Raw genomic sequence first — 23,756 nt, forward strand, 5'->3', positions numbered from 1 at the left:
GCATTTTTTGTCAGAATCGGAATACGAGAATAAATTATTCTTTAGCATTTAGGTAATCCCGATTAATCCCTGAATATTCAAGGCCAATGTCAAAATAACTGTTTTCCACTCCTTGCAAGGGGACTAGAAATCCTTCATTAAGACTGACTGCATAATCCTTTTGTTTGATCGTTTCTCATCGTATTACTAGTGGCATTGTAAGGAAACATCCTAACTTTAAAGGACTTCACCCTCATTTTACTCCAATCGCAAGCCCACAGGCAAAATAGCACAATCAGCTGCCAGATTCAAAGTATTTAACCACTAATACATCTATCACTCCACCTGCCTGAAACCGGCAAGTTAATGCTACAGCATAGACTTGATAATCTGACAGTGCAAATGATTGTAGCACCCAATGTGCCCAGACCAGCAGAAGCAGAAACGTACTTGAGGTGCGACTGGATTTCGATTTCCCTGCGAAGCTGATTCTCCATCTCACTTCGCTGAAGTTGAGACTTGAACATCACCTGCGAGAAGGGTTTACAAAAATTTAAGGCTCCAATCCATGCTGTGAAGGTGGTTGGACAGCGAAGCTGTGGTATCACCTCCAACGATTGCCCACGGCACTATAGACCCTTTTTATGGCAAACGGTGCTCCAGCCTTTGACGTCCCCGATTTATAAAAATAATTAACAAAGGCCACCTTAACATAGAGAAATTTAGTACTACGTAAAGAGCGGACACTTCCATAGGCCCCAGCGACCCAATTAAGCGTCAGCGAGCGCACCCAGCGGCCAGTATAGTCCCTAGTTGAGTGTTGAATGGGTGGATACACGCAGTAGCCGCTGGCCAGATTAATGAATGGATTCAAGGCGAATTCTGGCGTGTTTTTTTATCGGGCAGTAGCATGCGCCCTCTAGTTTAACGAGTCAGTATTATTGCAACTAGCACAATTGTTTTATAAGCATACCTCAATTGTACTGCAGAAGAAAAGTCATCCAGCGATACATAAAATTCAAACTGACCGCACACCGAAAAGGATATTTTCACATTTGTCCTAACTCTCTTGGAGGGACGACATGGGACGACACCGAGAATTGACACACAAAAGTATTTATTTTTGTAACTATGACAAGCCAAACAAACATCAACTCTGAAGACAAGAAGTGATGTATGTTATTCATACATTGCAAAAATAAGATTACACATGCAAAATGCATGAATAACGCGTCAACAGTTGCACACTGGAAAAAAAAGTACTGTATTACAGCGAGACTTACGCGACAAATGCAATATGATGGAAAGCATTTAAAAAAAAAAATTAACGTCCAAGTTCCATGAAAGGCGCTTGCAGATATGACCATGTGACTAATACAGCAACAATAGAAGAACAATCTGGCCCAGTGGTTTCTAAATTCAGTGACCGAATGCAAATGCCCGTCAACAAAGAAACTACAGTCACAATACTTCTTACGTATACCGTATACCATGACCGCAAAGGAAGAATGACTAGAAACCCGCACGAGACAACAAGCCGCGGAACCAACCCAACCCACACAACGAGGCAAGAGACACAGACCAAGCAGCCGAAGTATCCGCCCTCCGTCGAGTCCACGACTCTGAAACCAACTGTCGCGCCGCAGCCATAGCCACAGCCGTTGAAGTCGTTTTTGAAAGTTTCCAAAGTTCGTAATAATTTTAAAAGCGTACTATATACAACAAAGTTATTTATTAATATTTTATATCTGACAAATGTTCAGAATAAGTGGCACTGTTGCGCCGACTAACGTCCATGTAGAGTCCCTAACTCCTGGGCCGCGAGACTGCTTGAGTGGCCACTCTTTACGTAGTACTATATTTCTCTACGACCTTAAAACACCGCTGCTTGAATTGTAGATGAAACGTTTAACCACCAATTCTCCAGGCAAACGCCAAAAGGACAAAAGAGTGCGAGATCTGTTCAAATGTTTCGAGTATTCTTGTAAACCAACTTGCTTTCTCCAAGATGTAATATTGTGCGGCCCAAAGGCCCTCGTTAAATCTCCAACTTTGTTGTCCGTGCAGCATTTATGCTTTCTAGCACTGGTGACATAAGCAAGCTCAAAACAGGCTTGCAAAGAGGGTGCGACAGGAAGTCTCTTGTGAGGCAAGCGGCAGTATGATGTTTGTAAAGAGCAAAAGCGTCTATACCAAATGAATGACGAAAGAAGAGTAAATTCACTGTAAGAAAACTTTTATATATGAAATACTTCGTACACTGTCGTTGCCGCCGTAGCTTATGCGACCGCAATCTTTAGCGAGAAATGCATGCGGGGAGCGCTACGTGCTTCGCATTGTTAGCGGGGCTAGTGACGTCACTCCCCACTTCGCACTCTGCCTTTGCCGCGGCAGCTTATGCAACCACAGTCTTTCCCGCGAAACGCAAGCGGGGAGCGCTACGTGCTTACCATCTATCACGTGGTTTTGACACTTGTTTTGTTGTTTTCTTATTTCAACAAGTGTCAAAACCACATGATAAGAGATAAGGCGCACGCGAGCAGTGATAAGGAGCGCGCGATGGCTTTCTGTCGACAATTCTGTCGACTACTGTTATGTCGACGGACACGAAAAAACCCGACCAACGAGTCATATACAGCTTCGCTGTAAAAATGCACAGATGGATGTCATCATTATGTGGAGCCCATTATAAGGAGGTCACTGACAATTCAGTTTCAAACCACAAATGCCACTAAGGATTTACCAGTAACAAAAACATGTAACTGGCTTAAACCCGTAGGTTTTCCGCTACACTCTGTTTCAGCGTAACTTTGCAAAAGGCAAAAGCCATGGCTCCAGTGACCTAACCAGCACATCAGAGCGAGTGCTCTTTGGCTATGAAGAGATCACATGCTTTGCTCCGTCGCCCCGATTGGCTCACAATTGAGGGCCGTAGCACTTGCCATTTATCGAGTTATATGTTCCGCTTTCTTGCTTGGGGGGGGGGGGGGGGGGGGGGGGGCTACTCTAAAGATTATGGTAACCTCTAGTCTGGTGGTGACTAAACAGCTAGCTCGCTCTTATGATTGGCATTTTGGCAGAATATGGCTGATGTCTGTTCCCCTCTAGGATATGGGTATGCTAAAGCAACTAAAATAAGTTTGCTTTTATTGACATCTATTTTAATAACCAGATTGGTATTCAGGTAATCTTTTTTTTTTTTTTACAAACAATTGTCAACTACAGTGTTTCCATTGGATAAGTCACTAGCATAAACCAAGCTAGAAAGAAACCTTGAAAAGCATATACCCTCTATCTGAGAAGAAAAACTACTATTGCAACCTTGGTCCTCATTTGGAGAGGATATATAAACAAATCCTACCACTTTATCTTATAGTGCTCGAGCCAATTTTCTAGCCGTTGCATAATTGCGTCTTGGTTTAGTCTGTGTATCCTATAATGTAATTTTTTCTAAACTTTTTTCAAATTTCTAATTGCATGTGTTACGAGGGGCATTTAATAATCTATCATACATCTGTAGGAAAAAAAGAGCTTATTTTTTTTTTCTTTAATATAGCCCTATACACATTATCCACCTTGTAACGTAATCCCTTCGAAAATAAATCTTGCTTGAACTTCACACAAGGACGTCACAGCTGTCTTGCCCTCGTCCTCGCTTAAAAACCGCCACGATACAAAGAGATTTCTTCAAAATTCGGAACCGAAAATCTGAGGAAGCCAGGTCAAGACTCTAGGGTGGTCTGCTGCTGAACTCACATTCTTGGATGGTAGCCTGTGATTGCTCTAACGTGTGAAGCGGTACATCTTTGTGAAGAAGGAGCATACCGGCTGTGAATTTTCATCGTCTTTTCTCATTGACCGACTCCCAGAAGGCGATGAATACCATAACTCTCCCTGGTTATGGTTATCTTATTTGTCATGAACTCCAGATGCAACAGTACTTTAGCATCTCAAAAGACAATTTCCATAACTTAGCCTGCAGATTTTTTTTTTTTTTTTGGGGGGGGGGGGGGGTTGAGGGGGGATGATTTGTGTATCCACTGCATTTATTCAATTTTGGGCTCAGGATCTCTGTGATAGACCGAAGTCTCGTCTCCAGTCACCAAACGAAAACTGGTCGGTGCATAGGTTTACTATGATGCATAAATTCCCGTAGAACTACGCGTCCGCAGCTGTAAAAACGTCCAAGGGCTCCTGCGCATGACTATGTCGGGGGCGCAGGAAGCGAATGCCCGTGGTTCGGAGTCTGGTAGAGGCAAATGTGCAGCTCCTTGCGCCGCCATCTCAAAGGCGCATACATTGAGTCACATAGACAGTCTATGGCGCATATGTGGAATTGCGCGCGATTGTTTTTAACGCTTTGTCGAGCCGCGCGAGAGTGTCGCGCGAACTGCCCGTGCCGCAGAGCACGCGAGCTCGGCCGCTCGGCCGCTGTCCAGAGGCAGCTGAGATATGGCAACTTTTCCTTAATAAATTTCCACACTGAACCTGCCAAGATGCTCTTTTCTTTAGCTGGGAAACCTTAATTCATTTGTGTAAGGGCTTAAACTGTTTGCTAAAAAAATTTGCTTTGTAAGATGATGGCACACTCACCTACGGCCTGGCTAGAAGTGGCTTTCCTTGCTGTCTGCTCTCGCCTTGAAGCAATTGAATTCTTTTCTAGACGCGTGAGATCGTGACCCAGGGTTCATGCAGGTTGTGATGACAAATATTCAAGGATTTTCAAAATTTTTCACGGCCCTGTAAAAATATTTTCTAGGAAATCGTACAATGTTGTACCTGGCCCTTCCATAATAGCACAACTTTTTTTTAACACGATGCAAACGCTTTATTACCTACTTGTGTGTCTTGCACGCATTGTTCAGGTTCGATGACTGCTGGGACCGCGTCGACGGATTGCTCATTTACGCATGACGTCCAGTTACTTGTGCAGCTATCCACTGCTATCTTCATGTTCCTACCGAGCTTCATACTCCCGATATGGCTTTTTAGCGCCAACTCTCCCATAGACAAGATAGTGAACGTTTTCAGCAGGAGTTGCATTTCGCCCGATAGGAATTAATTGGATCCGGCGCCTGTATTCGTCATTCTTACGACACGACCTTTGGAAATTGCACTACTTGGGCTTCACAAACAACCTCAAGCATATGTACACACGCACCATGCGCCACATGAAGCATACGCGGATTGAGCCAAACGAGCGCCGACAACGAAGAGCACGTGGAACTGCAAAGATCCTGAACCGCGGAGGAAAAAACAAAGCAAGATCACATGATAGTGAACTGGCCCAAGTGGCCGAAACCAGAACTACTTTGAATGTTGCCAGGTGCTTAGCGAACATTCATTAAACATCTCTTAAGTGCTGTACTGTAAAGTAAAACACTTTCTCGTCAGAAGCTTAATAATTAAATGTTTTAAAACAAAATTAGGCATGCGCGAATGAGCATTTGAAGAACTCCCGGCAACCCAGAACGACATAAATTAAAAAGCATTTTTGTATGCGCTGTTTTTTTTTTTTTTTTAATTGTGACGTCGGCCGACATCACATTTATGTTGAAAAGTAGGTGTAGCCGTCTCCTCTTCTTCGCAGTCTTCTGTAGCTTCAAGTTCTCACGGAACTTTATTAACAAATAAATTCCTTTTTCCCGCCGCGTAAGTGTGTCGCTACACATATGCGTTTTTCTCTTTATGTAATTTTGAAGCATCTTCACAGTTCGCGTACAAGAACTTTTGTTCTTAATATTGTCCTTTCAAATCGGCACGTATATGCTTTAGAATATGTAGAATGCCACTATTATGGTTTGGTGAGAATGTGTATAATTTCTACATTTATGAAAAAAAAAAAAGGAATTATGCGGTAGCCCGTTGAAAATTACATTTTTGAGATTTTCCATTTTAAGATAAAATAGGTCTCGCAAACATTATTTTTGTTGTTTATTGCACTCGGAGGTTTAAAAGAAGCAAATTAGCTTACTTTACTAGTCTCTTTTAAATATGCTAACATGCCCCACGTGCAGTGGCGCAGCCAGAGGGGGAGGCTTTTGGGCTTCAGCAACTGCTGGATGCTGGATTTCGGGGTGGGGGGGGTGGGGGGGGGGGGGGGGGCGAAATCTAGCATAACCTATAATAATATACAAGTGTATTTGATGCCCCCTTCCCCTCTCCGCACCCCAATTCATGTATATCTCGGCCACCTTGACCCCCCCCCCCCCCCTTTTTTTTTTATAAAAAAAAACTGGCTTCGGCATTGCTCACGTGTGCCCAAGAACATGCTTTTTGACATGGTAACCCATTAGCGGGGGAAAAACGGCACGGAAAGCTCCAAGCTCCAAACACAGTTAGGTGACGGTCGCGCGCCAGTCACTTAAGGCGCATTCCCACCGGCGATGTAAGTAGTCGCGCGATGCGACTAGATCGCATCGCAAAAAAGGTTAGATGGTCACACCGACGTGCGCGATGAGCGAGTCCAACGCCTTCGTCGGCGAGTCGTTTCTCGAAAACTCTGGCTCCGAACGCCGTTGATTGGCTCAGCCGTTTCGCGACTAGATCGCATCGCAAAAAAGTCGGGTCGAGTAGCGACTGCTCAAATCGCGTCGCTTTTTTGCCCGCGATGGTCGCTTTTGCGATAAAAGTTATCGCGCGACCAGATCGCATCGCCGGTGGGAACGCGCCTTTAGCTGTGTTTGGATATTTGTGTTTGTCCTTTGTCCCCCTTGTTCCCCTTCTTCAGGAATTATTTTCGCCATTCTTGTCCAGCTCGCTTGCACCTTTGCATTAATTGCATTATCATCAAGCACCATAAACTATGAAAATTTTATTCAGCGATTGTAAGTAATAATAATAAAAAATGTTTTCCCCTGGCACATGCCTAGCGGAACTCGTGGAGGTTGTTTCCAAGCTTCCATTTGTCCATTTGTAAGCTAAGGTAATTTTAATCTATATTTATAGACTGTGGACTCAGAACATTCGATACCCGCACTGAGATGACAAATAAATGATTGATTTTACATAAAATAAATCTATAGAGATTCCAAGCTGCACCTAATTGCGGAATTTATAAATGTCCTTGCCCTATGAAAATATTTTGTCTTCAACGTCAGATTAACAAAACAAAAAACAAAAAACAAAACTAGAGAATTAGGAATGATTAACTCAGATTTTCAGGGCATATTTGCCTAACATTAACTCTGGGAAACAGCCACAGTTTAATTTTGAAAATATTACTCATCTTAACATTCACAAAAAAAATTGTTTCTTTCTGAATAGACCAGGCTCACGCGTGCACCATCCCGCTTTGAAAGTGTGGTTTTTTCCTAAGCACGCGACTGTGATATTTGTACTTTTCAAACATTGCGGCGAGTAAGACCCGTTGAGTGCGCTTCTTGCCCAGCACCGGCGTAAAAACGTGAAGTATTTATGGAAATCACTGGAATTCAAGGATTTTCAAGCACTGTTAAAAATTACAGGGTTTTCAAGGACTTGAAAATGGAATTTTCAAAAATTCTAACCCAATATGATTGAATATGTGTGCTAATATGCTCATCTCAAATAACAGTAGTGCATTGATTGAAAAATATTTTGTATTACTATGAATCAACACTACCTAAAAGAAAATTGAGTATGCAGAAGGCGCGTAGAAAGAGGCACAAGTCCACCCAGGCAGGCAGGCGGCCTCATGGCCTAACTAGCCTGGAAATATCTAAAACTCTGTCCCGGAGCAAAGAGGCCAACAGGGAGAGGTTGGAATGCCTCCTCTGAAGGAGTTAAATGGATACTGAACCGAAATTTGGATTTCGCAAAGTAAGGCTGCAGAAGTGTTGAACCGGACGCTACGAACTCCAAAACATCACTCGTACATCGATATCTCAAACGGATGGCCGTACTTTTGGAAAAGAAGGGCGCGATCAAGCGAGTTCTTTGACGTAACTGTCCTCCGGGAGAATTTGAGAACGAGGAGAAGCGGCCTCGCTTCTCTCCTCCTCGCTTCGGTTCACCAGTTTGACGGGACGTAGCGAGGAGGAGAGAGAATGGGAATCGTGACGTGCTTTGTCTCGTCGGCCTCGTCGGCCGGGCTCAATCGCGCACTTCTTTTCCAAAAAAATGCGGCGATGCGTTAGATATATCGCCGTATGAGTGATATTTTTCGGTTTTGCAGTTTCCCGCCTATCCGGCCGGCCTTGTTTAGTGAGCTCGAAATTTCGGTTCAGTATCCCTTTAGAGGGATACTGAACCGAAATTCGAATTTCACAAGATAAGGCCGCGGACGTGTTCAGCAGGACGCTACGAACACCAAAACAGCATACAACGATATCTCGATAGGATGGTCGAATTTTTACACAAAAAGGGCGCAATTGAGCGGAGAATGTGATGTAGCCATTCTCCGGGAATGGTTGAGGATGAGAGAAACCGGCCGCCTGTCTCTCGTCCTCGGTTCGGTTCACCTCCTCGAGAGGACGAAGCGAAAGGGAAAGGGAATGAGAACCGGAACGTGGCAGGCCTCGTCTGCCTCGTTCAATCGCTTCCTTCTTTTCCAGAAATACGGCCATCCGTTCAAAATATTGCGTTATGAGTGAGGTATTGGGGGTTTGTAGCGTCCCGCCTAACTGTACCTGCCATGTTTTATGATATCCAGAACTCGGCAAGGTAGGCCTTTTCCCTTCTTTTGGGAGAAATTTTATCACTGAACGTTCCTCCAAATCTAACATGTTCATACTTGATTTGCACAAGTATTTTTCTGTCCCTGACATCCTATTTTTTTCGAACCTTAGACTTGCACTGAGCTGCAACTGTGCATGTGTAACCTTTAAACATGTCACAACATGGCCAGACTTGTTTAAACATATGTGTGCCACTTTGTTTCATACCCAGGTAGATACATTATTGAACACCCCTCACACTAAGGACAAAAGGAAAAAAAAAACTCAGGCAAGCTGGTGAACTAACTCCATAATGAAAAAAAAAAAAAAAAAACGAGACTGGGAACGGAGAAAAAAAGAAATTCTGAGGACACCTAAGCACTTCTTATGAGTTGTGAATGCAAAAACATGAAGGTCGTTCTTCCGCTCTCTTAGTTCGTCTGCGGCGTAGTGGCGTTTCAGTGCTGCCGAGGTAGCGGCCGACGGTCGAGCGCGCACTCTCGTGAGTTGCGCTGACCTCGGCTGTACAACCTCCTCCGAGTTCGCCCGAGCGGGCTCTGTGGCCAGGCCAAGCGGCCAGGTTCGCACCGCTGCACCTCGCCGGGCCGCCGCGTGCGCTGCGCCACCATGAAAAGGCCTTCTCTGGTGGCGACTTCTGGAACCACGCCGCACGAGAGCCAATGGGAGGCTCGTTCCTTGATGACGCGCGCCTGCCAATGGGAGCATAATCCATCAGGGATTGGGCTTCCCTTCGCTCCTTTTGCAGAGGTGAATTTAGCTGACGTTTTGCGTGGCTCTTTGCGTGGCTTGAAAGCTGAGAGGCTTCAGAACGCGGCTTCACATCGCTCCTCTGGGACAGGGGAATTAAGCAGCCGTTTGGCGCGGCTGATGACGTCGGCTCGTCCCATGAGACAGTTAATGTTTTCGCATTAAAAACAGGACAAATACATACACCATCTCTATATGAGAGACGTTGTGTGTGTGTTTGTTTTTTGCGTGTTCCCAGTCTCGTTTTTTTTTTCATTGTGGACCTTTCATATACCTATATAAGTACGGGTTCTCTGCGAGGCTTGTAAACTTAGCCGCACAAGGAATGTTCACAAAGGCCATCCTTACCTTGAGTGCGATGATGAATTTAGAGGACTTCTCACGTGCCAGGTAGACGGTACCAAACTTTCCCTTTCCCAGCGGTCGCCCAATCTCAAAATCCTTGAGTTCCCATTCCGTCGTAAACCTGCAGGAATTGTGAATGTCACCAACATTAAAACAAAGACACTTTGAACATCATACAAACGTCATTCAACACCAAGGCTAATTCCAAAAAAAAGTGCTAGTAGATCCTCTATTCACATTCACTGAAGAGCGCGGGAGTTTGGCGCTCCTTTCGCTAAACGGACAGGAGTGCCACCGGCAGATACTGACACTCGAGCGCGCTCTTCGTGCACCGCAAATTTCTCGGAGCGCGAGTGACTTCTTCGCGCTCCGTGACGTCACGTAAACAAACAAGATGGCTGCGCTGCTGTTGAGACCGTCGGGACGAAAGGCATAGCCAAACCGCTGCCCATTTTCAGTTGATTAGTGCTTAATCCAGCAAGTAAAAACAATTTGATTTGAAAGCCAAGACTTCCAAGAAAGGTTCATTCGTGCATCTCGCCTGAAAAAGAAATTCACCTAGCAAATGGTAGCGTGCCGATAGCACAGCGACAGAAACGTTGTCGAGATGAGGAGACATTCGAACCGCTCTATCCCTTTTATAAGGCTTAGCCCAGCGAATGAAGATACTTCGATTTGAAAGCCGAAACATCAGTGAGCGTTGAGGAAGAGGTTTGTTCCTGCGTCTTGCCTGAAACCGAGCGAGCCTGCCGATAGCTCGGCGACAAAAAAGTTGTGATGAAAAGAGAGTCAGACGAGCTGCTCTGCTTAAAATGCTTAGCCCAGCCGCAGCGAATAAAGATACTTAGATTGGAAAGACGAAACACCACTTAGCTTTGCTGGAAAGGTTTGTTCATGCATACCGCCTAAAAACGAATTGACGTGCCATCGAACGACGGTGTGCCGGTCACCGGCGTAGCTTTCGTCTCGCTGCGAGACGGAACCGACGGAACCAGGAAATCTCTGACAAATTTGAGGGTTTCCTGCGTCGACGAGCGGGTTCAAGAATGTTGGCTTTAATTTAAACCGGAACAGCATGCATGGTCAATAGATAGGTCGGCCAGGTAACCTTCCACACATGTCCACGAAGCGAGTCTTCAAACCTTTCAGGAATATTAAAACGTTCGTAGAAACTTCATAACGTTGCCGTCTCTTTTGCTTTAAACTCTGTCGCTCCACACGGGCCTAATTAATTATCTTCGAGATATTTTCGGCTTCTGCCACCCGTATTCACGGTCGGAAGGAGCTCGTGTGGCCCATCGATAGTTTCTGGCCGTGTTCTAAAATTTACTTGACCTAACTCTAGGGTAACGGTGGTTATTGAAAACCTACCCGCGTCCAGCGTTTTTCTATTTTTGTTGTCACGTGACACAATCCGCCAGGGTAACTCGGATCCAATCGAGTTTAGGTTTGGAACGCAGCCTCGGTGTGTCGCGCTCCTGTACGCTATGCGTCATCTAGTTGCTGCGCTCGGAGTATGAACCTCGGAGCGTCGGAGTAGGAGTAAAGGAGCGCCGACTGGCAGTAGATCCTCTAGATTGTGTATTGATTGCTCGAAGGTCTGAGCATATGCAAGTCTAAAAAACTACTGCAATACCTCGAGTCATCGCGCACCCCACTTTTTGAAAAGCCATCGATTTAAAAAAAAAAAAAAAAAAACAGCGAGTGATTGCTTACTCTTACAAATACCCTAACGCAGACTCCGCAATCCGCGAACATTCCTCCTACCCGAGTGAAGCGACCGTAGACCTTACGGTTGGAGGACGTCCGTGACAAAGAAAGCGAAGGAGGGAAAGACATTTCTCTTCGTTTACGCAGTTCCTCCCCGGTTTCCGTGACCCCAAAGTCGGAGTACATGCGAACGAAAGGAAAACGATGTAGATAACAAAATTACACTTTAAAGTGCTTGCAAAAAAGTTCGTTAAAAAAAACAAAAAAAGTTTCAGCTTTTTTATTTTGGTGAAGAAGGAAGAGCAGCGAAGCGGTAGCTTCTGTTCTCGGCGGTGGCTTTCCAGGAGAGTGATTTGCTCTTCTTTCGCAAGTGAATCTGAAGCCCTCGACGGCAGTGGAACTTAAGGCGATAGCGGCCTCGCGGTGGTTCCGAACCATTCGCACTGCTGCGCACATCGCCCGCTCGTTCCTTTCCCGCTCTTCTTCCTCCAAAGAAAGGTTGCCGCCATCTATGAGCGACGGCGGCAACCAGTTTTCTGTTTGCCGCCGTCGCTCATAGATGACGTTAGCTGTCCAAAGTTCAGTGTCATCATGTCTTTGCTGGTGGACACGATCCTGGGGTACCTACTACCTAGCTTTTAACAGCACCGCTGTAAAAGTCGGAAAGATAACACAAGCACTAACCCATTCAGGGATCGCGAAGTCAGCGAACGCCCTATATCCTGGAATCAGTGGCGTAGGCAGAGGGGGGTTCGGGAGTTGAAACCCTCCCCGAAATGCCGAATCCCCCCCCCCCCCCCCCCCTCTCCGGTGCCCACATTGGGACCGCTCGCTACCATGCTCACGCAGTCGTTCTTGCACGGGGCACGGAGCAAAGGGGGAGCGCAGACTTTCTCCAACTCATATGCTGTCGGGAAGAATGCTTGTGGGGTAGAAAATGCTCAAATTAATACAATAGTCAATATTTCTTCATTTATGCTTATTTGATGGGATGCGGAAGTTGATCTCAGATATATAGAGAACGGATATTTCGAAACATTTGTGGGGTGGAGGATGGCAATTTCAAGGCAAAGTATTACAAACTATTCTCACTGAAATACATAGTAAAAGAACTAAAGTGGAGATAATAAAACGCACACATGCTGATAATATAAAACAATGTCAGTGATATAAGAAATATTTAATGAAATATAAATGAAAAACAATTGCACTGTAAGCAACGTGTGGCGCTGCGCTCACGCACACCTCGTGTACTGATCAGAATTACGTACTTTCGACTAGAAATTACCGCGAATACTTTGACTAGTTATTTCAGAAAGCAATTTAAAGGCTTTCTTGATCATTTCATTTATGCCAAGCGCCTACATATTAAGATGCAGCCGCTTGCGTTCACGGCAATGAATATCCAGGATGTCCACCGCTTAAACTTCAATGTCGAGGTGAACATTCAAAATCACTAGACCGAGCAGTCACTCATTCGAAGTGGACGCTCTCAGGTATATTTTCAACCGTCGTAGTGAAGTGAACGAGCGCTCAGTTTCCGCCGTTGTTACGCACAGAGTCGCTAGGATCTTGAGGTGACGGTGGACGTTTGGGAGTGGGGCCTCCGGACAGAGGGCGACCGCCTGTATAGCGCAGACGTGACGGGCGTTTCACGTTTCTCCCTCCTTCATTGGGCGCCCGACATTTCCCTATTTTTGGCGATGTTTCACTCACTTCGTGAAATTTCCCTCCATCGAGACGCCCGTCTCGATGGTCGCTCGCGGATGCGAAGAAGTCCGTCTTGCTTTCTGCTTTGCATGTCGAGGTGGCATCCGATGCAATTCGTTAGTAGATTAATCTTTTCGTTGCACGGAACATCAGAATCTCCCGAAGAGTCTTCATATTCTCACTACGCTTAGGCGCAAAGGTATTCAAATTCGTTTTCACGTTCGGCGCATGGTTTGCGTGTTTGTGTGTGGTGTGTGATCTCATTTCTTTGAGTGACGGAACGACGATTTCGGACTGACGACTTCTCATCACCCCGAGGATATGCCGCTGCTGCCTTTGGACCACACTAAAGAGGCCTAGCAACAATAAGACTCTCTTTCCTTCGGCATCTTGTTCTGTATACAATCACAAAACCAAAATCTATTATCTATTAAAGGTTTAACAAATTTGTGCTATAGCACAAATTTGTTAAACCTTTAATAGATAATAGATTTTGGTTTTGTGATTGTTCAGAATTACCCTCGCCCTATACATGGGCCCTAGTGTTTGTGCAAGGACGGTTGCTCTGACTTTTCAGCGTCGAGATTTTTTTTTTTTTTTTAGCTGTTTCATTTTTTGTGACAGTGTATATATAGCCTGCCGGTAACAGCCTGGCGGCGCCAGTAGAATGAGCCCAAGGTTAGACCTTGCTTCGGTGTAACTTGGCAAAGGGTGAATGATAAGCCCCACATTGCGTACCGACGGCTTCGATATCCACTACGTTGACGGGCGAAATGCACACATATTAGAGCATGACGCAGCGAAAAGCCTGATACTTCTTCACAGTAAAAGCGCACTCCGGTGATACGTAGTCACGTTCCGATTAACCCACCAGGCCGCAGCTTCCGCCGTAATTGCATGTTATGCGACCACGTACGCCGTACTTGCATGTTATGCGACTACTCAGTGGGCGCGTTAAGTCGGCACTCCTTTACTCCTACTCCGACGCTCCGAGTTTCATACTCCGAGCGCAGCAAGTAAACGGCGCATATCGTACAGGAGCGCGACACACCGAGGCTGCGTTCCAAACCTACTCGAATAGATCTGAGCCGCACTATTTATGAAAAAGGCCCTTGCATCTACTTTCCCGCAGAACACATATACGGCCAATCATTGCGTTAGGCATAAATAAGATAGCGAATAACCAGATCGAGAACACGATTCTCCATACAAATGCAATCTTCACAGATGGCATCTTCGCACGAAGACGTTATCTCTGTCCCGTAAACAGCTGGAATCATGCCGTCAATCGCGATGATTGGCAATCTGCGTGCTCCGTGGAAAAGCGAACCCTCAAGTTTTCTTCATAAACGGTGCGGCTATTACTCGAGTAAATAAGGTATCAAATTAAAGTACAGGGCGTTGCCGATAAAAAAAAGAACCGTGTTTTTAGGCCCGGGTAAATAAACTACGCATCGCAGAAAGCTCAAGCTCTGTAACAATGTGACGCTAGCCGTTTGGATGGAACATGAAAGCTTGAGAACATGACGTTACCTGGAGCAAAAGATAATTGAGAAAAAAATTTTAAATCTCTATAGCCGACGTCCAACTAAGCCTATTATTGTGAAAGCGAGAAATGACATTCAGCACCATGTCATTTTGTTACGACTTCGGTGGATGTCGGCTCAATGAGAAATTAATACCCCTGTCAGACGGGCTAGTTTAGTGTCACTACAAGCGAGTGCACTTCGCCCTTAGTGTCGTTTCTGTAGTGTGCCACACGGCTCCTTCCTGAGGAACACACTTGGCTTGGAGTGAGTTTGACGAACTCACTTCGCTCGATTGCGTGCGTGGCATTGTTTCCACAGTGAGACATAACAACGCAGAACCCACAAGCGTGGCGTAAGTTTTATTTTATAAAGAAAAAGAAATTCGTAAAAGAGACGACATGTAGAAGAATGGCATTGCAAAAAAAAAAAAAAAAAATAGCGGGGTGGATTTGGAGTTTAGGCTGATCTGAATCAAGATTAGCGGAGCGCTGAATTGATAAAAGACGACGACAAAGTCAGTCATTCATGGCTGTCTTGGTTAGCAGAGAATGATAGAACCTACTTTTGTTTCAGCATGTAACTATTCGAGACAACACGATAATTATGATTTGATTAGGCAGTGTCAGGGACTCCTCGTAGACTTCCGTGGAACGAAGCGGAACGCCAAAGTTGGATATGCTTCGTTCTTTATCTTGAATGTAACGTTGTTTTAGAGCACAGCTCCTAGGCACCCGTTTCTGGGTTGAGCGGCGTCGGCGTAACCGCGCGTTGCATTAAGGGCTGTTCCCAAAATTACATCTCTTGCGACGTCACGCGTGACGTCACGAGGGTAAAATGTTCCCGCTAAATTTTGCGGTAAAAGTTTCTGCTAGTTTGACGGAATATTTTTCCGCTAAATTTAGAGGAAAAATTTTACCCGTGTGACGTCACGTGATGTCACACTTAAAATTTCAGATGCCGTGTCATGTGACGTCACACGTCAATTGAGCGGGAAATTTTTCCGGCTAAATTTAGCGGAAAATTTAGCGAAATTTTCACGCTAAGCGGAATGGGAACAGAAGAGGAGGATGGGAGGGTACGGAGGGGGAGCAGCTGGTATACCCTCCCCTACGTACCCTTCCTCCCTCCTCAAGAGCTGCGCTCCAATTCGGCATTACAGAGAATTGTAAACGTCAAATTTTTTTAACGTGTTTTTATTAAGGGGTATCGGTGGCCGAGTGGGCTAGCGCCCACCTGATCAAAGTACGTGGAGAGAAGGCTCGCGCTGGAGAAGGAGAACCCAGTGATCCTGAGCTCAATCCCCATCCCTGCTCGAAGAACACACTTCCAATGAAGTGAGTTCGGGGAGCACACTACGCTCGCTCCGGTAGACCAAGTGTGTAATCTCGATAGCAGTGTTCAAGGAGTTAAAATAATAGAAGAAATTAACGCTGCGTAAAATTAGTATTATTTTGACAGGAGTAATATTAGATGCGCACTTGTTTCCTGTTGGCAGGAAAGTAGTGCATTGTAGAAAAACAAGCGGCTAATCTAGTTTTCAGCCTTGGCCCCTGCGCGACGGCCAGCGACGGCCAGAAGGCACCTGCATGACTCCACCAGGAATCTGATGGTGGCAGGAGAGACGCGAAAGGCTTGCTTGAAATAGAACTCGCCCAAATGGGGCAAGGTGTCTTCGAACCACCGTTCGTTCCTCTGGAAAGTTCACCGTTCTCGACTAATCACGGGTAGGTTGTCGGTCATGAGAGCGGTTATGGTGAAGGCATTGGCCTGCAGCTGCTGATCGATGTCACTTGAAATTCTTGCCTGTGCGTCAGCATCCAGGTCCAGCTGCCTCTTATCTGAAAGGCGTTGGGCTCTCACGGAGAAAAGTGACCCAACCACGCGCTTCCACTGTCCAACATCGCGGAGATCGCCCTCCAGCTCGTCCTCCACAGACTCCATGATGTTTCATTGTGGCGAGTGGCGAGTGGCCGAGTGGGCTCGCGCACACCAGCTCGGAGCACGCGGAGCGAAAGCTCGCGCTGCAGAACCCAGGAATCCTGGGTTCAATCCCTACTTCTGCTCGTTTCGATCTATACTCCGTTTCACCTTATGTTGTACCGCAGACAAGGCTAGATGAACGAGCTCATAGCGTTGGGAGCTACTCTTAACGCACGAGAGCTTGTGCCACCTTGATGTGCTCTAGAGCAAGGAGCTCGCGCTTGCAGCCTTTTCTGCGGTACATCATAAGGTGAAACAGAGTATCGTACCGGCATGCGGACATGTATCACTGGCTTGAAATGGCTGATCGTAATGATCAAATTGGATTTAAATTTGGATTCAAACTCGTGACTTAGCGCAACAATGTGTGGTAACGTGTTTCTAATAAGACGACGAAGTTATTTATGAAAAAAATGGGTATCCACTGTAATATTTTGCGTGCCCATTACTTACCCATCGTTATTACCATCATTTTGGAGTGACACTAAGTTTTCCCGTGTAGCACCAACACACTTGGAGTGTGTTTGGACGCGTTGAAGTGCACTCGCTTGTAGTGACACTAAACTAGCCCGTCTGACAGGGGTATTAGTTTTTCTAAATTATCTTTTGATTCAGGTAACGTAATGTTCTGAAACTTTCGCGTTCTATCCCAAACGCTAGCGTCACATTCTGAAGGAGCTTGAGCTTTCTGCGATGCGTAGTTTATTTGCCCGGGCCGAGAAGGGAGGGACTTATGGGGCTTCAACCAACACCTCCTAGATAACATAGCCATAGTTCTGAATAAGATGGAGTCACCAGAGGAGGCTAACGCTACAGGCACAGATTGGACATGACAATTGTGTCAACGTTCGGCTCAAACTTGACTCAAAGCCAAGTGCTGACGTAGCACCCGTGTCCAATCTTTGTCCAGCGTTGGCCTTCTCTGATTAAGCCATCTCATTCAGCACTACGGCTTTGTTATCTAGGAGGTGTTGGTTGAAGCCCCATAAGTCCCTCCCTTCTCGGCCGGGGCAAATCGCAGAAAGTCTAGTCTTGTCTTCTAGGCGGTGTTGCTTCAACTCGCTCCCCCCCCCCCCCCCCCCCGCCCCTTTCCTCCCCGAAATCCAGCCGACCCTGCGCCACACTTGTACAACTACTCTACTCAAGTTACTGTAGTATAACTACTTTGCTACGTAGTTTACTAACTTCCAATTACATTTTTATTTCGGTGATTGGTAGTTCACTTTATTACTTTTCCGAGTAACTTCTACTCAAATTACAAATTACTTTTGAATTTTAGTGATAGGTTTGTTGGTCAACAAACATTCCTGCAAACAAATAGATAAGATGATGGAAGATCAGCTGATATTTGTTAAGAGGGGGAAGCATATGGCATAGGCAGGGAGTGGGGCGTGGTTTGGAGGGTCTAAAACCCAGACTTGGACGTAGTTCAACTACTCTACTCAAACTACTGTAGTTTAGCTACTTTTCCGAGTAACTTGGTAACTTTCAATTACAACTTTATTTGGGTAATTAGTGGTTTAGTTTAACTACATTTTTCAGGTAACTTCTACTCAAACTACCAACTACTTCTGAAATCTACCGTTAAGTTTGCTCATCACAAAAGTTTGAGCGCAGAAATAAATAAGACGCCAGCAGATGAAGTGGCATTCCGGAACAAGGGGCCCCCTCCCATTCCAGAAACTGCATCAAAGGCGTCCTTGGGCCAAGATGGTGACGAGCAGCCTAAACATAACACCGGCGCGCACGAACACAGGCAAAGATGCTTAACAAGCCTTGGTCGGGTATTGACCTAATCCGGTAATGCACGCAGGCGCCCGCCTCCAGCTGCAACCGTGAAAGACGGGGACACTTCAACGGTTGTTGTTGTTTTCATGTTGTTTGCCTTTAATGAGTTCTGCCTCAAGCAGTTTGGGGGTTCCACGGAGAGCGCCACTGGAATGACCTCGCAGCTGGGCGCCTGTTCCCATGGTCGCCTTGTCGTCAGCGCGTGCTCCCTTGCGAAGCCCGACTCCCCCGCGCACAAACGCAGACACGGATAATCCGTTCATGGGAGCACGTTCGCGCTTCCAGCTGCAACTGTACGAGCGACGATGCTTGTTCACGTAGTTCGACTACGCGTCCTTCCGACTTTCCACGCTAAGGAGACCTCTTCTTGGTTCAAAACGATTTACTTGTCAGGCGTGTCAGGCGCGTCAAGATACCGTAGTCGCCGGCGAGGATTGTGAGTCACCCTTGGGAGATCCTTTTGTTGGACCCGACATCAGCGGCGTAATATACTTCGTTTCATCTTCTGTCAAACCAAAGCAATTTTTTTTTCTTTCAGTAGCGTAGCACTGCACAGTCGTCCGAATGATCTCATCGTCGTGGCGCGAGACTTGAACCCTTGACGGTTAGATGCACTCGCTCAGCGTAGTTTCCGAACCTCGTGGGATAAAGAATTTCAAGATTCATAACAATCTCAACTTGCCGAAGAAAAAAGAAAAAGCACGAGATTTTCTTATAAAAGACCCTCTAGCCTAGGCGAACCTCACAAGTTTCGTCCCGGACACCTAAGATCGACACTCGCTTACTCGACCCTGCACAGCCTCTTCTCAAATTCAACGCTGCCGTTCCACCCGGCGCGTCGATGGAACGCATTTTAGCTTGGCTGGGGACGTCTTTAGGAGGAAAAGGGGAAAACTCCCGTATCGAGAACTTTGAAAGTCAATTGCTTCTGCGGGCGAATAATCTATTTTGGTGAAAACGCAAGCCATTAAATGACTGCATTTATTTTAGGCTCGCTGGGTTTTTCACGGATCAAAATTGATGTTCATTTCGCTACCACAAAAATATAAAAAAAGTAACTTCGAAAGTAACTTCAAAGTAACTCGCTACTTTTTTACAGTAGTTAGTATTTTACTCAATTACTATTACAAATGCGTAATTTCTACTCTATTCCAATTACTTTTAGCGTCGATACTCACTAACTTAACTTAACTACCTTTTTTGAGTAATTTGTACGTATCTGCTAAAACCCTCTCAAATTTTTGCGAGCCCCCCACTGCAACAGCTCTGCTACGAGGCGCGGGGAGCGGACAGGCACGCCGCAAGTGAGGCCCTGTAAATGCGGGATTAGTGCCGAAAACTGGCATTCCTTTGTGTCTCGAAGCTCAAGGAGACTTGACGTATTTAAAGAAAGGGTTTGCCCCGCTTCTCCCCAACGTAGAAACTCTCGCCCACTACAGGAGCTGTACACACTGCAGCCTCACCTAAAGGAGTCAACAAAAGGCAACACCCGCTTGTGCTGTACTTGAAGGATCGCGTGCTAAAGGGCAACGCAAAGGTGACCTCCTTGCGTTGCCTTTCTTCCCAAAACTCAGAATATGCAGGTCTTTCAAGATTCGACTATTGTTCGAGAAGCTTAATAATTCCCCCAAAGTTTTTTTGCAAAAAAAAAAAAAAAGTTGAATTGGAGAGCTTTTTAAGAACATGATACTTAAAGTACTATTTCTAGTAGGATTAAAAAACGTACTTTACTTGAAGTACATTCTCTGAGCATGTACTTGTACTTTACTAAAGTATTTTTTTCTGGTAATTTCTAAATAAAGTAAAATTTCCGACTTCAAAGTACATTCGTAAAATTTGGAAACAAAATATTGCGTATCGTCATGTGAAAACGCGCTATCGTCTTTCGAAACGTCATCTGGTAATTTCTCTGCGTGAAGTAATGGCGGCCATAAGACGGACAAAAATAAGTGCCTATAAGTGTATTGTTTTAAAGGGGCCCTGCAATCATATCTAAGCGTCTACATTTTGTGGTTTCCACGTCTCTTGGGGTTCGGGCAACCCAGCAGGCACGGAGAGGGTAACTAAATATCAGTGCGTCATATTTTAATCGGACGACGTGGAAACCTCCTCCACCTGCGGGAGCGACTCACGGTACCGAAAGCGCGCGAAATATGAGGTATTTGGTCCCGGGCTTACTACTGGTCAGAGCCGCTAAAAGCTTCTTTTTAGTCGAAATACAAAACATTAGTGGCGCGAACCGTTTCAATTATGTATGAAAGTAGTTTTTGTTCAGTATTTTAGATCAGAAAAGAAATAAATGCAGTTTATAAAGTCCGGAAAACACAAATGACCCGTCGACATACCCACCACCAAGCGGTAAAAAAGGCGGCGCATACTAGAAAGGAATAGTGGGATCAGGCTAAGACAAGCGGCGAGCGTAGAAAGGTCCCGGATGTACGCGCCGGCGCTGCGGTCGTTTACGGACTCGACGATCCGCTAGAAAATAAAAGTTTCATTAAGTTACTACGTTTAGTGCACTCAGGTTCGGTGCAAATTAAAAACCAGTAAAAAAGTAATTGCAGGACCCTTTTAAATAGTTCGTCAGCTAGAATAAAACAACTACTCCGTTCCGTGGCGACTTGACTTCATCTAATATTGGCCGCCATTTCCGAAAAAAACTGATGCTTTTCCGATTACCCCTGGAGCAATACATAACAGATAAAACAAAGTAAGAAAAATACGGTACGAAAGGGCGTCATGAGAGATGGCGTTAAAAAGTATTCGTACTTTACTTTAAAGGTATGTTGTATTTAAAGTACTTCAAGTACATTGCATGCGGTGTACTTACGATACTTGAAGTACATATATAACCTCTAAATGGCTTTTTAGTTTACTTCAAGTACTTTTTTTAGATTTACTTTACGCAACACTGTACGCAAGCAAACCCTGTCTGCAAAATCAAGCTCAGGCAGCGCTAAACCTCAAAGTAGAAATGACACATTTGCAGTACATCATTCACCAGAGAACAAAAAGTACAAAACAATCACACAGAAGCGGAACCAGTTATAAAGCACTTCTGTGAAAACACAAGCCGCTTTATATTCGGCTAGCAGAATTTCGCTAACGAATGAAAACATTCATTACTTTCTTGTTACTATAAAAAATATAAACGTAATTTCAAAAGTTATTCGCTACATTGTTATGGTAGGTAGTAATTTACTCAATTACTTTGTATTCGAGTAACCTCTACTCTACTCAAATTACTTTTGAGGCCAATACTCAGTAAATAAACTATTTACTTTTTTTTCTTATTAACTTGTACATATCTGCCGTATACACTCTAAGAAATGCCTGCGCCTCTTCTTACCCGAAAAACACACAAGAAGCCACCCTCTGCGATCCATGAGATCAGCTCAGCGAATGATGAGGCGGAACATCCGTTTAGACCTACAAATGAAGTCTGCGTTGTGGCATTACGCAAAGCAAAGCGTTATGCTCGCGTAATGACACAGGGCAGACTTCATTTTAAGGTATAAACAGATGTTCCGCCTCATCATTCGCTGAGCTGATTTCGTAAATCGCAGAGATTGGCTTTTTGAGTGTTTGGCGGGTAAGTAGACGCGCAGGCATTTCTTAGAGTGTATACATAATATACAGATGCATTTTGCACCCCCCCCCCCCCCCCCGCACCCCAAGTCCTAGACATCTTTCAAACCTCAGCCCAAAAAAATTACCCGTTGCTGTCAGTTCCTTCTTTCCTAGTGTCGTCAGTGTGCTGAATCATGTTTTTGTTTGGAAAGCCAGAAGTGAGTGATCTGATTTGATTTAGTGAGGACACACCATCGCGTTTGTTCTCAGAAGCAACAAGAACACGAATATAGCAGCACCGAAACCACAAACCGTCCAAAACAGATTGCTCAAAACACTGGCCTTGATGCTACCCGCTTGCGCTTTGCGAGCCCGTTTAGTCCGATCGGCGTTGTGCGATTTTTCACCGCAGCGTCCACCACGCTTTTTTTGATGCGCGAGAAAACGTCCCTGCAGCGAAATCGCAAGGCAACTCGCAACGTCTGAATCGGGAGTTTGTCGAACGACGTTTGATCGTTTCGTCGACACTGTGACGTTTCATTCAGTTTGTTTCATCGAAAGGTGCTTTCGTTTTATAGATACACCTCGCTACGTTTCTTCGAAAGCGTCTTCCCGCGCCTATTGCATCGGTCGCCGGCACCCGGATGGTAGCTATAGCTCGCTTAGCTATCAAGGTGCAGGTTCAGGCCTGAGATCATATTAAAGTTGTTTCGAGCGAAGCGACGCGTACTGTTTGGAAATTTAGGATTAGGGCTCGCGAATTTCTTCTTGCACTACAGCACTGACTGAGTGCGCACTGAGTTAGTTCGATTTACTTCCGGTATGCTTCCAGCGAACGAAATTAATCCAGTAATCCAATCGAACCCACTTAGTAAAAACAAAATACGTTGTCGACGAAACGCTGTAGCAAGTGTATAGTATTTGTTCACGAAACGAGTTTCCAACAAACATCGCAGTGTCGACGAAACGCGTTCCCATGACACGTGCTTTGATGAAACAATAGGGACCCGTGCCAAACGCACAAAGAATCAGTTAGCAGGAGAATGTGCAGATACTTGCTTTTTGCAGACGGCGCCCGGCGGAAGGCTTCTTGGCGGGCTGGGTGGAAGGCTTCCTAGCAAGCTGCAAGAAAGACTTCTTGGCGGGCTGGGCGGAGGGCTTTCTGGCGCGCTGGGCGGCATGTTCTCCTTGGAAGCCATAAGTGTGATCAGGGATGCCCGAAACCTCTCTCGAACCCAAGCTGCACGACTCCACTACTTCAACGGACTGAGCGAGGCGAGACACTGGAGCCCTTGATCCTCGAGCAGGATGTTTTCTATGCCTGTCTGAACTAGTCTGGACGTGCGCAACCACGTCATGGAGCCTTTGAGCCTCGAGCAAGATGTTGTCAATGCCTGTCTAGACCAGTTTGGACGTGCACAATCACGTCAAACATTCTCTATTTGTCCTTACCCGGGAGCGAAAATGTCGCTACCATTCTGTACCTACAGAGTAAAGAAACCTTCAACGTTCTAAAACCTAAGACGTAGGACTAAAAAAAAAAAAAAGTGGGGGGGGGGGGGGGGGGGGGGGGACAACACAGACACAGAATTTAAACTCAACTAATCACTTTTCCACTTATTCCCCCAGCCTCATACAACCATCCCTCGGGCGCATGATTGTCACACTGTCAAACACTCCCTCCACCCCACCCTTTCCCCAACTCCCTCCGCAGTTCGTAAACAAGATCAATAAGCCAACC

At 45.6% G+C, this 23,756-nt stretch overlaps 1 protein-coding gene across 9 annotated transcripts in view; it reads right to left on the minus strand.

The window, feature by feature from the left end:
• The window catches only part of LOC115332676 (aurora kinase A), a 46,399-nt gene extending 23,112 nt beyond the window's left edge, over positions 1 to 23,287 (minus strand). The window contains exons 1-3 of one of the 9 annotated variants that reach the window (XM_029995086.4): positions 23,075 to 23,287; positions 9,732 to 9,849; positions 430 to 509 (exon numbers count right to left, since the gene is read on the minus strand). In XM_029995086.4, coding sequence (XP_029850946.2) covers positions 430 to 509; positions 9,732 to 9,849; positions 23,075 to 23,214 — 338 coding nt within the window. In that variant the 5' untranslated portion in view covers positions 23,215 to 23,287. Of the gene's footprint in view, positions 1 to 429; positions 510 to 4,572; positions 4,735 to 4,814; positions 4,913 to 9,731; positions 9,850 to 23,074 lie in introns of those variants that run through there. The other 8 variants (XM_042287201.1, XM_029995087.4, XM_040205848.3 and 5 more) reach the window with 8 other exon arrangements.
• Positions 23,288 to 23,756: the final 469 nt, after the last annotated feature.

Source organism: Ixodes scapularis, unplaced genomic scaffold (assembly GCF_016920785.2).
Source record: "Ixodes scapularis isolate PalLabHiFi unplaced genomic scaffold, ASM1692078v2 PGA_scaffold9__187_contigs__length_104089568, whole genome shotgun sequence".
Classification (NCBI taxonomy): Eukaryota; Metazoa; Arthropoda; class Arachnida; order Ixodida; family Ixodidae; genus Ixodes; species Ixodes scapularis.